Raw genomic sequence first — 16,786 nt, 5'->3', positions numbered from 1 at the left:
CATGTTAAAGAAAACATCGTCGTCCAGTACGAGGTGAGTCGTCACTGTTCTGATATCCAGAAGTTATTTTCGGTCATAAGAGACGGAAACATTGCGTATAAAATAAGTTACAAACAGCGTCAAAAAACACACAAACTAGCACAATTGGTTAGGAGCCATCCCCTCCGGCGCCATTCTCAGGTGTCCAGCCAAAACTGCAAAAAAAATAAAAGTATGTACTGTATATAAAAATTGACCCCCCCCCCAAAACAAAATGTATGAACATCGCTAGCAACAACATCATTTTTTTTTTTTTTTTTACATACCTTCAGTAGAAAAGAGGAGAATATCTTCTTTCTAATAATGTCAACTTTATTTCTCAACTCCTAACATTGAGTAAATTACAGTCACTGGAGCCAATTACACTCACTGTAGTATCTGACAGGCTTTGAAAAAGCACCTGTGAGTGAATAGGCTACTCGTGTGGCAAGTGCCGCTGGCTGCTGGTAGGTTTTATTGGCTTGGACGTACATTTTTGCCAACACATGGCTAACCTTTGTTTAACCTGCTATACAGCTGCTCTTAGTGAAAATGTGTTTAGAGTTACCTTTCTAGCTAATAGGCTACGTTAGAGTTTACACTTCCTTTCCAACTCTAATGTGGGAAGGTCAAAATAATGAAAACCTATCTACCAAATCTATGCATTTAAAAAATGTTGATTACTTCTCCTTGCCATTATCATTCACTTGATGGTACGAAAATATGTGAAAATGTCACTTTGTATGACGGGTGGTATGTATGATGGGGGGTTCCTGGGTCGCCGGTTTGCCTGGGAGAGGGTGCCTTCGGCAAGAAAACTGTAGCATTTACTGTAGTGTTTTTGTGGACATTATGGAAGTATTTACTGTAGTATTTTCTGTTTTATTATCTTTGACATGAATTGGGGGCTTTCTCCTTGAGGAAACATACCTGACAAATACCGAAAGAGCAAATGTTCCACAATTTATAGGAAGGTAGATAGGCCTGGGGTCTGAACTAGCACAATATCGTCTATACTTGGTATGTAGGTTTCTCACTTATGGGTGGCACAAATTGGGATATGTGGGAGGGGAATGGGCAGGGTATATGCAAATTAAATACTGTAGTATTACTACAGTTAAAGAATGTTGTTTTGTGGACTGTAGTGTTTTTGTGGACATTACTGTAGTATTTACTACAGTTTCTTTTTAATGTGTGTGTGGGGGGGATACTGTGGCCCTGCAGGATTCTGTATTCCTTGTCTAGACTCCAGATTAAGGTCTTTAGAAAACGGCTGCGGCGCGCACGGTGTGTCCTTTCTCCGGTGTCGGCCAATGAGGTTCTGAGACCCTTGCAGGAAGAAGCAAGGACATGGTTTTCCAGCTCTACAGCTGTGTAGGAGAATTGACTTTCTCTAAGTAACCTAATAACTCTTGTCTCCACCCGACCCTCCTTCCCTCGCCACCTATAAGAAGCGTGGGTACAAATTCCAGCGCCAAATGTGTGGCTGAATTTTCATTCGCGTAAAAATTTTTTGTCAAAACACCCAGTCGGCGATGATTTGCAGTGGTGGCGGTACAAGTGGCTGCTCGTTAAAGGGACTCGTACATGTTACGAACATTTTCTTTACGGGAAATGTGGTGCGAGGAAAGCGTCTGTCTCTCCTCCCTGCCTCTGTGTCTATAGGGCGATCTGGGAGGGCAATCATCCCGAATGAAAGCAGCTGGCGTCAGAGAGAGACACCGAGAGAGAGAGAGAGAGACACAGAGATAGAGAGGGAGAGAGAGATAATATTACATCTTAAATGTCTGTAATCTTTTGGACCTTTTGTGAGTGTAATATTTACTGCACATTTTTTATTGTTTATTTCACTTTTGTTTATTATCTATTTCACTTGCATTGGCAATGTAAACATTTGTTTCCCGTGCCAATAAATCCCTTAAATTGAAAATGAGAGAAAGAGAGCCTTACCTCACCTCCAATCAGTCGCCTGGTTTTGCCTAATGCTCAGCTCAATTATTATTATTTTTTACCTTTAATTAACTAGGCAAGTCAGTTAAGAACAAATTCTTATTTTACAATGACAGACAGACACTCACAGGTTGCCTCTTAGTTTTGTCTCCTTGCACGCTCCCTCCTTAAAGCAGCTCATTGGCCCTGGATGTATGTTTTTCGAAGGGTGTGCCTTGAGGCTTTATGAGCAGGAAATCCAGATCTATTTTAATGGAGGGTGCCAAGCCAGTCATCATCATCACTGGGTAGAGTTCACCGCTAGGCAGAGGCTGCTGTAGCCCTGAGCCCAAACCTGCCCCCCTCGCATCACCACTCTACCCCCTCTTGAAGCTCTCTGCAGCTTGGCAGGTGGTAAGAGTACAAGAGGCCTTCTGCGGCTGTGCCACCATTACCTCAACACACACACACACACACACACACACACACACACACACACACACACACACACACACACACACACACACACACACACACACACACACACACACACACACACACACACACACACCACCATAACTGCCCTTCTACCTAAGGGTCTGGCTGGTGAGAACACAGAACATTAGATGGACCTGGTTTTAAATAGACTGGTTGAACTGATAGCTTTCATTGTTTGCTGACTTCGCTGTTTTATTCCTGACCAATGCTTTTTCTATGAGATATAAACAGCTCCTGTGTCTGAATGTGGGAAGTTAAGTCTCTTTCTCTATTCCCCCTTTCTCCCTGTCTCGTTTTTATTCCTATTTTCTCATTTCTATCATATTTTCTCAGTCTAATTTGTTTCCAAATGAAAATACAAATATATGCAGTTTGATATAAAAAAAAATATTGAAGAAAGTGCAGTTGTGTTATTCATGTCAAAATTTGAGTGTTAACGGTACCTTTTTAGTTACGATTTGTCCATTATTACATGGCTACTATTTGTTTTGCATCTGAATCAGAAGTGGAAACAGAGAAACACATGTTACTGCAGCACAGATTTGACCCCACACACACACCCCCATGCACTCCTCACCAGCCCTCAAACTAGGTCCTTAATTAATCCTCATTGACCCCAAGGTGTACATCGTTAAATTAACCTCTTTTTCTGTTGTGCTTTCAGAAACCATGGACCATGGATCAAGTAAATGTGACAAGTGAGTGTATTTTACAGATTCCTTCTGTACGTTTTCATGCTCCTTCGGACATCGATTTTCCTCTTTTTCTCTTTCTATGATTATTAACTACTTGTAGAGCTCCCTCTCCTCCTTCAACTCTGCGTTTGTTCTCTCTCTCTTCTCTCTGTTCGTTCATCTCTCTCTCTTCTCTGTGTTCTTTCATCTCTCTCTCTCTCTCTTGTTCATTCATCTCTCTCTTCTCTCTGTTCGTTCATCTCCCTCTTCTCTCTGTTCGTTCATCTCCCTCTGTTCGTTCATCTCTCTCTCTTCTCTCCTCTGTGTTCGTTCATCTCTTCTCTCTCTCTCTTTTCTCTGTGTTCGTTCATCTCTCTCTTCTCTCTGTTTGTTCATCTTTCTCTTCTCTCTGTTTGTTCATCTCCCTCTCTTCTCTCTTCTCAGTGTTCGTTCATCTTTTCTCTCTCTTTCTCTCTGTTCGTTCATCTCTCTCTCTTCTCTGTGTTCGTTCATCTCTCTTCTCTCTTTCTCGCTCTCTTTTCTCTGTGTTCGTTCATCTCTCTCTTCTCTGTGTTCGTTCATCTCTCTTCTCTCTTTCTCGCTCTCTTTTCTCTGTGTTCGTTCATCTCTCTCTTCTCTCTGTTCGTTCATCTCTCTCTTCTCTGTGTTCGTTCATCTCTCTCTTCTCTGTGTTCATTCATCTCTCTCTTCTCTCTTCTCTGTGTTCGTTCATCTCTCTCTCTCTCTTCTGTGTTTGTTCATCTCTCTCTTCTCTCTCTCTTCTGTGTTCATTAATTTCTCCTTTCTCTTCTCTCCTCTGTGTTCGTTCATCTCTTCTCTCTCTCTCTCTCTTCTGTGTTCGTTCACCTCTCTTCTCTCTGTTCGTTCATTCATCTCTCTCTCTCTGTGTTCGTTCACCTCTCTTCTCTTCTCTCTGTTCGTTCATTCATCTCTCCCTCTCCTCTCTTCTGTGTTCGTTCATCTCTCTTCTCTCTCTGTTTTCTCTGTGTTCATTCATCTCTCTCTTCTCTCTCTCTCTCTCTCTCTCTCTCTTCTCTGTGTTCGTTCATCTCTCTCTAACTCTGCATTCGTTGTCTCTCTGTGTGTTATGTTCAGTGGGGGTGTTCAGAAGGAGAAGGTGCGGGGCAAAGACGAGACGTACTGGAAGGAGATCAACGCAGCCATGGCCTTGACTAACCTGGCGCAGGGAAAGGACAGCGGCGGATCAGGGACGACCAGCTGCATCATCCAGAAGTCCTCTCATATATCAGAAGTAAAGACTGTCAAAGTGCCTCTGGTGCAGAAGTACTAGCGCCTATCACGGAGTCGTGTGTCTCCAACTCATCTTCCCTTCTGCTCTCTATGCAACACCAACCTTCCCTCTGAAAATTCACTCGGAAGAGACAGTCAAAAACAAGAAACAAGTACTCTCTTTTTTCTGTCTGTAAAAATGCAGCAGAACTGAAGACATCCTATTTTGTGTGTGGGTTGTGTTTTGACCTGCATCACATGCATTAGACAGGTGTTGACATGATCATCGTTAGCTGCATTGTTCAGTTCTGAACGAGACTTTTGTTATGTTAACTTATTTGATGTATCTGAATTTCATTTTTTTTTTTATACTCTGAAATTTGTATTGTACTTTTGCCAAAGTGCCTTTTTGGAAGCAAAGCATCACACCCGTTGTGGTTAATAATGTACAGAGTGCCTCTGGGAACATAAAGGACTATCTGAAGAGGCAAAATAATATGGTCTTATAAGCTTCTTCTGAAGGACTCCCTCCCTCCATGATATGTGCCTTACAACGTGAATGAATTTAGCTGACCTTAAATAATATCTGTACTGTTCTAATTTATCAAGACACAAACAAACACACACACACACACACACACACACACACACACACACACACACACACACACACACACACACACACACACACACACACACACACACAAAGCAGTGTGTGACTAAATTAAATGAAACTAAACAGACAATAACTGTGAATATATAGATAAAGTTCACTCCAGCCAAACACACTAACACCTAGCACTTGAGGGTTAGAATGGATAGGATACCAGCAGATCCATTGTGCTGTCGTTAGTCACAACCACCATCATGTTTTCCACAGCTCGGCCTTGGGAGTTTTATTTCTGAGAGGGGATGGATCCTTATCAAGGTTTTTAAACTGGAAAGCGCAAGCAAATGTTGACCTAGCACCAGCACACAGGCATGCTCACGTGCACACACACACAGGCTGACACACACGCAGGCAGACACACACACACACACACACACACACACACACACACACACACACACACACACACACACACACACACACACACACACACACACACACACACACACACACACACACACACACACACACACACACACGGTCGGGACGTTTAGTCGGCACAGTGCTCTATCTGTTTAATCAAAGAGGGCTGTGAACTAAAGGGATGTTTTTCTGTCTGTTATCAGTGTAGTATTATATGAAGTACCGTGTTGCTCCCTTACATGTTATCGTCTAGAACAAGGTACGTCAACAGTGTAAAAAAAGACTAGGAGGTCAATTTAATCCAACCCGGATTGCAGTATTTATGCAGTGGTTATTTTTCCAATGGTCAAATGAATTCACAGACTGGTCTTGGGTTATGTATAAAAACCTACAACGATGACCAGGGCGACCCCCCCCCCCCCCCGGGATGGATATTGTACATAAAGACACTGAGTAAACATTGCTAAGGCGGGTTTGATTGAATCCCGACCTAGTTCACCATGCCGTTTAATCCTACACTCACTCCTGCTTAGCTGTTCTAAATCACACTCAATGTGCTGTTTACAAGAAGCCAGAGAGAGAGAAGAGAGACTTGCTCAAAAAATTACAAATAAATAGCCTTTTCAGTATTATCTCTTTGTCAGCCAGCAAAGCAATTGTTCAAGTATTTGTTATTGTGAGTTTGTTTATCGCAGTGGTTGTTCTGCTGTATCAAAGTTTTACTTAACCATAACGCGTTGTGTTCCTTTTTGTGACCGAATGGAAAGAATCCTCCTTAAATACTTCTAAAGTATGTTATTTACATTGTAGCAACCCAATGCCAAGTACACAACTGAGAGAAATCAAGCTGGACTGTTATAGTAAGTAGTCAGCCATTTTCTGACGACTCACTAATTGTTTGTATATCTTCAAGGTACTGTTTATGCGTCAAAATCTACACTTAAAAAAAAAAAAAATCTCTGTGCTGTTTGGGCCCATTGTTTGACAACCTAGACTGTGCTTGTGGTCATGGGGTGATTGAGAAGAGCTGAACAAAGCTACTTGTAGCCATGACTCTTATTCTTGAATGTGCAAACCGTTAAAAGCTGCACTTTAAACTCTCTGTTCTCCAGTAGGAAGAAACAGAAGAAAAGTCGTTATTGAGAAGTTATGGGATTGATTTGAAGGAGGAAACAGTGTGTTGAGGCTTCAGAGGCACAGAACAGCCATTGTTTTACCTGTACACCCTGTAGGGACACATAATCAGTCGGCAAACTAAATGTACCCCGAGGCTTCGGTCCTGTACTGTACATTTGTTTCTGTGCAGAAACTCGTGCTTTCAAACAGATGCTGTCAAACGGAAAGCAATTCACTTTTGTCATATTTTAGAAAATCTATAAATTATTAAGGATTGTAAAAAAATAAGTTGGTGAGAATAGTCTGTTTTTTTTTATTGTTAAGTTATGAGTTAAAACATTTTGATAGAGACTGGATTGTTATCCAATGACCAAATGCATAATATCTCATTTTATTGTCTGATTTTGCTTTTATGTAAACATTTATTTTGTTAATCTATGGTTACTTCCACAAAACAATGAATAAACCTTTGAAGAAATTGTATGATATTGATATTTTGCTCAATTTGGGACTCTATAAAACGTACAGTATATATTCATGGGAATTATATAAACTTTTATGAATAATTTTTGAACCATTGAGTTATTTGTCTATCATCTTTAACACATGAGAAAAAAACTCATTTTGCTTTTACTCTGATCAAAAATATGAAACTCTTGCATCACTATACCAAAACTTGACATTAAAATATATATTTTTAAACAGCACTTGAAAATAAATCTGAATTCACCACAGTTTGGTTTTGCAACATTAACTCCTCACTGTTACCTGCTAAAAACACATTTAAACCTGCACTTTTGGCATTCTGGGTTAAAGGTCCTTCCCAGCCATGTGTTTGTTTGACTGGATAATTCCCGCAACGCAAAGCCTTGCAAAAATATAATGTAGCAATTCATCTCTGATTGGGCCTCTGTTAAAACAGAGTGCTGACGTCTTTCGCTTTCTTCTCAGAATTATTCTGAATAGGTCACCCCATTAATTACGCTAAATACAATTGTCTTTGGTTTCTGTTTAGTACATACTGAAACCCAAAAGACATACAAGCCCCGAAATAGAAATAGATTTAAGGGACTAGAGCAGGAATAATGTAATGTAATTTCCTTAGTGAAAACACGTCACCCGCCCGCTGTTCTAAAGGTCTTAATTCCGATGATTAGGTCACAAATGGCATGCTTTTCCCTGTATAGTGCACTACTTTTGACCAGGGCCCCAGAAGTAGTGCAGTAGTGCAGAATAGAGTGCCATTTGGGATGCAAACCATGATTCAACAGCAGAAACACACAGCTCCCAATGTGAGACATGTTTATTTACAATACAGGAGGGGTGTGGCTTTCTAAAGAGCATTTTCAGAGCTAAACCAACGAATCAGACAACACCTCTTTTACAGCTCACTGTATACATCAGTGGGACGTCTCTGTCGCCGCAGATTTGCAGTTGAACTGGGCCCCTGTGTTTGGTATCAGGGGTATTTTTTGACTTCATTGGGATTCTCAAACAGTGCCTTAAGACAGTTGTGTGTTCTTTGTGCATTCTGCAAATCGACTTATTACAATATGGACTAATGGAGATCTGGTTTCTCTATACAGATCACAGTGACTAACTGTGGCGTTGTAGTTGTACAATGCTTTTGATACAGTGTGCACAACCAAGCCTTTGTGCAGGGATCATGCAGTAAAGTTTGTCTCCCCTCCACAGTGAAGTTGGAGGAAGCGTGAATTCGTGGCAAGAGACGCTAGGTGTGTCCTTGTCCTCAGGATTTGGTGTTGGCGGCAGGGCCTACACCCTCTCCTCGGCTCTCCTCTTTAGCTTCTATTAATGCCTCTACCATGCCATCGCTCTGCTCGCCACCCTATCCTGAGCCCTGCCGCGGAGCCAAGGCCCTCTCACTCCAGGGACGGCGCGCGAGAGAGAGGGGAAGAGAGGGGAGGTAGGGAAAGGGAGATGACATAAAGTAAGAGAGAGAGAGAGAGAGACAGAGAGACATAGAAACATACAGAGGCAGAGAGAGAGAGAGTATACAGAAACATAGAGTCCAACGGAGTCCTTCCCAAGCCAATGGCAGTGAACACAACACCACAAACTGCATGATGCTGCCTGGCCCTGGAAAGCCTTTCGCAGCACGGTCCATCTATCAGTCAGGACCAATCAGGCCAGGGCTCTTTGAGGGGCCAGCGGCTCAGCAAGGGACCACTGGGGATGTACTGGATCCCTGAGCCAACTGGAGCACAGCGCTCTCTCTCTCCCCCTCTCTCCATCCATCCATCCCCCCTCGCTCCATCCCCCCTTCTCTTTCTCTCTTGTCTCTCAGGCAGCTATCCCGGACACGTCCCAAAATAATTCTATCAGGTGTTTTGACCCGTCTCTCTGTTCTCATCTCTCATTAAGTGGCCTGGCAAACATCCACATCTGAGCAATAGTTTCCATCGAAAATATTAAGCGATATTCCATCATGTTTTCTTTTTTTCCTGATAAGTCCCAAACGGCACCCTATTCCCTATATAGTGCACTAGTTTTGACCAGGACCCATAGGGCTCTGGTCAAAAGTAGTGCACAATGTGGGGAATAGGGTGCCATTGGTGTTTGTCTGGAGGATTTGAAGTCGAAGACTCGCATTGCTGAAAGATTTGAAAAGCGTTGCGGAACTAAGAGCTGTTATCTCGGAGCGCACGATCGAGAGACGGACAAGTGAAGAGATGTTAGGCGCTTGGCAGACAACTTTACTTGACAGACTCCAGATCACCTTGTTTTTACCCAGCCAGAAAAGGAATGGAACTCAGAGGAAAACCACACGGGATGAAATCCAAGAACCAAAGACTTTATTCCTGAAAATCATTTAAAAACAAATTGTAAAGTATTTCTTATTTGTTGAGGGACTCTAACCTTCACCACACTGAAGTAATTCGTTACCTTGCAGAGGAGAGGATGCTTCAACAGTACGTTCAGTAGAGTCCCAAATGGCCCTGTATTGCCTATATAGGGCTCTGGCTAAAATAAATTCACTATAAAGGAAATAGAGTGGCATTTGGGACGCAGCCCTTGTTGTGTTTCCACTCATACACAGTATGCTTAGAGACAAATCTGAAGAAAAAAGTATTCAGCTTGTTATTCAGAAATTCCTCAACGAATTGATTGATTAAAACTGTCCGGCTTTGCAATCTTCTCAGCAATGGGACCGGTACTGATCAACTGCAGGTGCATGTCACAGGAGGTTGGTGGCACCTTAATTGGGGAAGATGCGCTCATGATAATGGCTGGAGTGGAATTAGTGGAATGGTATCAAATACATCAAACACATGATTTCCATGTGTCTGATACCATTCCATTTACTCTGTTCCAGCCATTATTATGAGCCGTCCTCCCCCCAGCAGCCTCCTCTGCTGCATGGGTGTTTTGCCATTTTTCAATGTGCCTTTTTAAGCGTTTTTACATCATATAAAGGTGAGAAAGCTAACAAAGCCATGTAAGGTCACATGGATACTGTTGTAGGAGTCTCAGCTCTCATGATAAGGAGTGTCGACAAGACACACAGGAGTCAATGGGTTAAAAAGGGTGATGACATTTCAAGGATGTGTCCCAAATGGTTCTATTTTCTATATAGAGCACTGCTTTTTTACCAGAGTCCCATGGCCCTGATCAAAAGTAGTGCACTAAATAGGGGGAATAGGGAGTCAAATTGGGACATAGACAAAGCCTTTAAACTGTTGAAACAGACTGTTATGCACTCACCTAAAGACTAAATATAAGGGCTCAGACACACCAAAAGCGTGTACTCTGCTGGCCGAGAGTACTTAGCACCTCCGAGCATCATTTGCAAACCGAGTGTGTACGTCGGCAGTCAGATGTTTACACAACATATTTATGATCGGAATTTTAACACCCAAAGTGCTAAATGTAATACTTTATTGTATAATTATAAGTGTTAAACTAATATTTTTCAAAGTATTGATAAACTAATACCCCAAGAGTGTTGCAAATTCCAACTTAAGTTAACTCTTTATTAAAGCTGTTGTTACACTTTCTCACTGTTAGGGAATTAACACCTGTGGTGTTACACTAACTCATTGTTGGGTGTTGTTTTCTATCTGGTGTAAAGCCTTATTTGTATATTTATTTCCCAGGGAGCCTTTCGAGTGAATTTTAGATGTACCAATACCACGCATGACTGTGTTCGCATTCGAAGGCTTTCAGTCCTGTAGCTCACAGTGAGTGCAGAAGTGAAGATTATATCCTAAAAATGTAATTATTTATGAAAATACAGAATTTGTTTTTGACAATACCATACTTCGACAGCTAGTTTTACCCTAACACAATAGTCTGACACACCTGGTTTGCAGGCCACATTGGCAAATCATATTATGCTGGCTTGCAAAGTGTTACATAATTCCTATTGGAATCCAGCCAGAGTTAGGATAGCCAACAATTGGAACTTTGAATCCCCCGCAATCTGCATTTAGAATGACATGCCAAGGTAGGGAAGAGAGATAAGAGACTACCTGAGCCATCTAAACTGGCACGACCACTTCAATAAAGGGTGAAAAAAGTTGTTTAGAAAAATGTATGCTATTTATCTTTGTGTAGTATAAGATCAATTAATCAATCATCAATTAAGCATGCAGAAACATAGATATTAAAACAAGCTCATCTAAAAAGCAACCCCAACTCTGAGAGAGTTAACGGAAATGAACTCAACACTGTCGAGTAACAACACCACCACCTGGGTAACACATTGATTCACCGCTGGTGGTGTCAATTTCAATCCCACTGGTGTTAACCCCACTACCTCAACACTGAGATGTTAACACCCGCAAATCTGCTTCGTACAGCAGGTGGTCCCTAAAACACAGCGTGCTGAGCGATCAGCAGATCCACATTTGGTGCGATGTACGCGAGCCACATATCACAGAATTACAGAATCACATCAAGTGAATCACACAGAGCCAAAGACTCCTTACTATAATATAAATGAAGAGTTCATTTAGAATCATCAAGGAATTATGTAATATATGAATTGTTATCTCAGTGTGATACTTCACTTCCTGAGTTATCTATAGGAATGAGAAAAGTTACATTGATTTTGATCCATTTCTTAAACTAATGGGGCAGGATGACTGTTAAGAGTAAAACACTGAAAAGGTTTATTTTGTTATATTATATTGCTTAATGGATTATTTCCCTAAGGTGTTTTCTATTGGTCTGAGTATGAGGGATGAATACTGGAATTGTTTTGTCTCCATCATTTTGTTATTGTTTTAAAGCCAAAGATGTTCAACTCTTCTCCTGGTTCCAATGCTGATGTGAGGCGGTAACTAGTTTCTAAATCTGCTGCTCAGTAAGCTAACCTAAGGCAGTAACAACACTTCCTTCCTTTATTGTTCATAATAAACACGAGAAAAACCACGAGAAACGTTGAGAAAAAAATGAATAGATGAATTATCAGGTGGAGAGAGAGAGAGAGAGAGAGATACTCTACCTCAAACCATTCATGACTAAATATCAGCATCTACTGTAGATATAATACATAATATCTCTGACAGTTTATTTTCCACTATAAAGACTATAAAGTGGCCTTTATTTGCCCTCAATGCCCCACTGAACTCTCTGAGATGATCATTATATAACAAACGCCTCACAAGTCCTCAACTGGCAGCTACATTAAATAGTACCAACAAAACACCAATCTCAACTTCAACAATGAAGAACCGACTCCAGGAGGCTGGCCTTCTAGGCAGAGTTCCTCTGTCCAGTGTCTGTGTTATTCTGCCCATCTTAATCTTTTCTTTTTATTGGCCAGTCTGAGTCAAATGCTGATGCTCCAGATACTCAACTAGTCTAAAGGAGGACAGTTTTATTGCTTCTTTAATCAGAACAGTTTTCAGCTGTGCTAACATAATTGTAAAAGATTTTCTAATGATCAATTAGCCTTTTAAAATGATAAACTTGGATTAGCTAACACAATGTATAAAGTGCTAATTTCAATGCAAAATGTTAACAGTAGTGCTAACACTAGCGGGAGTTAGCTAACAAGATCAACGCATGGTAATTGAACACAATAAACCACATTTACGTTTAGATGCACGCACAATTAAACATCAGACATACAGGGATTCAGTCCACAGGAGGAAAAGTTCAGCAGGAGAGGAAACTGTGGAAATGCTCTTCAGGATGGGGAAAGCACACTTCTGACCACACAGCATGCTGAGGTCATAGACCAACTGAAACTGAAGTCCCGGGAATCAAGGCTGCTGATAAGCTGAACGAGATGTGGTAATAAGTATTTGGCATGACCTTGACCAATAAGACACTAACAAAAGTGGGGGTCCTCTGAATAGGAGACTAAGCTGCCCGACTAGAACTTACCAGAAAGGATGGCTAGAATAAGCTGACTGAAGCTAGCCGTTTTAACACTAACCCTAACCCTAATTTGAACCCTAACACTAATTCTAACCTTAACCCTAAACCCCCTAGAAATAGCATTTAGCCTTGTGGGGACTAAGAAAATGTCCCCAGTTGGTCAAACTTTTGTTAGTTTACTATTCTTGTGGGGACTTCTGGTCCCCATAAGTATAGATAAACATGTCCACACACACACACACACACACACACACACACACACACACACACACACACAGGTCTGTAACATTGCAAGAAAAAGGCAGGGTTAGCTTTTTCCTAACCTTTTTCCTAACCCTCAGCTGTTTCCAAACCTCCATAATCCCCTCTTTATAACTAACCTGCTGTTGTTCTCCTGAGACGGACCTGGCGAAGCAGCTGCTACAAACAAACCCAACTTCCAATGGGATTGGGGGTAATAGCCAATTTATGCACGCAAGCACACACGCATGAGCACACACACATAGGCACGCAAACAGGAACACACACACACATACACATCTTGCCAACAAACAGCAGATGGCTAAACCCACATTATTGATCATTTGACTTCCTAAGACTCTTAACAACATGGTTTGGCTGCTCTTACAGTATCTCCTTTCATAAACGATGATCACTTTGGCCCAATTATTGTCTTCACCTCACCAAGCTGGCCCATGGTCTTAAGACTATGTATACTCAGTAGCCAGTTTATTATGTACACTACCCCCTTCACAAAAATGGATCGCTCCTACAGACAGTGAGTCACGTGGCTTGCTATATAAAGCAGGCAGACAGGCATCGAGGCATTCAGTTACTGTTCGACTGAATGTTAGAATGGGCAAATGAGTGACGTAAGCAACTTTGAGTGTTGTGTAGTTGTTGGTACCAGGCACGCCGGATCCAGTATCTCAGAAACGGCTGCCCTCCTGGGCTCTTCACGGACGGCAGTGTCTATAAGGTTTCCCGAGAACGGTGAGACAAACTCAAAACCTCCAGTCAGCGTCAGTCCTGTGGGTGAAAACAGCTCGTTGATGACAGAGGTCGAAGGAGAATGGCAAGAATCATACAAGCTAACAGGCAGGCCACAAACAGACAAATAACAGCGCAGTACAACAGTGGTGTGCAGAACGGCATCTCGGAAACACACAACTCAGCGGTGTCATGGATGGGCTATTGCAGCAGACGATCACTCCTATCAGCTAAATAACAAGAAGTAGCCGCTCCAGTGGGAACACGATCACCAACACTGGACAACTGAGGAGTGGAAAAACATTGCGTGGTCTGATGAATCACAGTTAATGCTGCGTCGCGCTGATGGGGCGGCAGGTAGCCTAGTGGTTAGAGCGTTGGACTAGTAACCGAAAGGTTGCAAGATCGAATCCCCAATCTGACAAGGTAAACACCTGTCGTTCTGAACAAGGCAGTTAACCCTGTTAACCCCCAGGCTGTCATTGTAAATAAGTGGAACGTTCAACGTTCATGTGGAACGTTTCTGGCTTGTAGAATCAATGTTCCTGAAGAATTCAGGCTGTTCTGGAGGCAAAGGGGGGGTCTGACCTGGTACTACATGGGTGTACCTAATAAACAACAGCTATAACTCAGTAGAACTTGGTTGTTGAATGTCATTTTCTAAGGTATAACAGAACCTATGCCATCAGCAAGACCAATAATTGAGTTCAGTGTACTTTCCTCATTCTCTCAACTTCCCATGTACTAGTTATTCCCAGTTCTGTCTATTCTTCAGGATTAAATCTTCTCTGTCTTGTATCCATGGTATAATGGTTCTCTGCTACAGTTTCAAATCATGTGTTCCATTCCATGTCCACAGACAGTTGTGTTAGGTCAGAAACATTGTCCATGTCCCGCAGACACCAGTCCAGCAGTAGCAGTAGCATAACCCCTCATAATATAATGACAGCTGTGGGATCACAAATAAGGAAAAGAAGAGAGAAAAAAGGTTGGGTCTATGTTTCTGTTCTGTAATATTTCTTAAGAGAAAAGTTGAATAAATTCCTGACTACAGTCAAGTGAAACCACGTCAATGCAACAGATGTAGAAAAAAAATGGCAGCTGCCGTAGGAATGTGGCTTGGCAGGGACGAGGATGGCCGGGGAGACTGTGGCCCCGTCCCAAACAACACCCTGTTCACTTACAATGCACTGCTTTTGACCAGAGCCCTGGTCAAAGTAGTGCACTATATAGGGAATAGGGTGCTATTTGGGACGGGACATGTAAGGTCCTCTCGCGTTAACACGTTTGTGTTTGGAAGCACAAAGATACATTGTTGATGGACGGAGTTTGACTCTCCCTGCTTGAATCACATATCTGCATGTACAGGGTATCACATCTCATTGACTGGCACATGAACAAATTATACACAAAGGCTTCCATGTGTCCAGACCATATGCCCGGGGTAGTTTTCTATGAAATACTATTAGCAATATTGAGAGTGAGTAGATCTACTATTATGGCACTGGACACACACAAACACGTATGCAAACACGCACGCAAACACACACGCACGCAGGCACGCACTCTGCACGCACTCTTACGATGCATTCTGCACGCACTCTGCACGCACTCTGCACGCACTCTTACGATGCATTCTGCAAGGCCATTCTTATTTATTGCCCTGAAATGTTTCATCCAGCCGACAATATATTCAATATTACCCAACTTATGAGTGTGTTCACAGAAAGCTTACCTATCAAGAAGCATTGCTCATCAACCACCTTATAAACTCATTTGATAATGGAGACATTGAATGAAAACCCAGGTCAGGTTGGGTCAGCAGAAAATTAAGGATATACGTGCAAATGAACCAATACAGCGAGTACTGTATAGAGCAGCTGGAAATATAAACTCAGCAAAAAAATAAATGTTCTCTCACTGTCAACTGCGTTTATTTTCAGAAAGCTGAACATGAACATAACAAGATTCAACAACTGAGATATAAACGGAACAAATTCCACAGACATGTGACTAACAGAAATGGAATAATGTGTCCCCTGAACAAAGAGAGGGTCAAAATCAAAAGTAACAGTCAGTATCTGGTGTGGCCACCAGCTGCATTAAGTACTGCAGTGCATCTCCTCCTCATAGACTGCACCAGATTTGCCAGTTCTTGCTGTGAGATGTTACCCCACCCTTCCACCAAGGAACCTGCAAGTTCCCCGACATTTCCGGGGGGAATGGCCCTAGCCCTCATCCTCCGATCCAACAAGCCCCAGACGTGCTCTATTGGGTTGAGATCCTGGCTCTTTGCTGGCCATGGCAGAACACTGATATTCCTGTCTTGCAGGAAATCACGCACAGAACGATGGCTGGTGGAATTGTCATGCTGGAGGGTCATGTCAGGATGAGCCTGCAGGAAGGTTACCACGAGTGTGTAACACTCATTCCTTCGATGATAAACGCGAATCTGACCATCACCCCTGGTGAGACAAAACCGCGACTCATCAGTGAAGAACACTTTTTGGCAGTCCTGTCTGGTCCAGCGACGGTGAGTTTGTGCCCATAGGCAACGTTGTTGCCTGTGATGTCTGGTGAGGACCTGCCTTTACAACAGGCCTACAAGTCCTCATTCCAGCCTCTCTCAGCCTATTGGCGGACAGTCTGAGCACTGATGGAGGGATTGTACGTTCCTGGTGTAACTCGGGCAGTTGATGTTGCCATCCTGTACCTGTCCCGCAGGTGTGATGTTTGGATGTACCGATCCTGTGCAGGTGTTGTTACACGTGGTCTGCCACTGCGAGGACGATCAGCGGTCTGTCCTGTCTCCCTGTAGTGCTGTCTTAGGCGTCTCACAGTACGGACATTGCAATTTATTGCCCACATCTGCAGACCTCATGCCTCCTTGCAGCATGCCTAAGGCACGTTCACACAGATGAGCAGT

General features: G+C 42.5%; 2 protein-coding genes across 2 annotated transcripts in view; one reads left to right on the top strand and one right to left on the bottom strand.

Moving 5' to 3' along the window:
* LOC115105098 (homeobox protein Mohawk-like) overlaps positions 1 to 5,062 on the top strand; it is a 30,815-nt gene extending 25,753 nt beyond the window's left edge. The window contains 2 exon segments of the mRNA XM_029626700.2: positions 3,110 to 3,143; positions 4,236 to 5,062. Of these exon segments, the coding sequence (XP_029482560.2) occupies positions 3,110 to 3,143; positions 4,236 to 4,431 (230 nt within the window). The 3' untranslated portion in view covers positions 4,432 to 5,062.
* An 8,061-nt stretch (positions 5,063 to 13,123) lies between these two features.
* The window catches only part of LOC115105097 (ras-related protein Rab-18-like), a 29,945-nt gene continuing 26,282 nt past the window's right edge, over positions 13,124 to 16,786 (bottom strand). The window contains exon 7 of the mRNA XM_065007124.1: positions 13,124 to 13,899. Coding sequence (XP_064863196.1) covers positions 13,721 to 13,899 — 179 coding nt within the window. The 3' untranslated portion in view covers positions 13,124 to 13,720. The remainder of the gene's footprint in view (positions 13,900 to 16,786) is intronic.

This window comes from Oncorhynchus nerka, linkage group LG22 (assembly GCF_034236695.1).
Source record: "Oncorhynchus nerka isolate Pitt River linkage group LG22, Oner_Uvic_2.0, whole genome shotgun sequence".
NCBI lineage: Eukaryota > Metazoa > Chordata > Actinopteri > Salmoniformes > Salmonidae > Oncorhynchus > Oncorhynchus nerka.
This window is presented reverse-complemented; position numbering and strand designations above follow the sequence as displayed.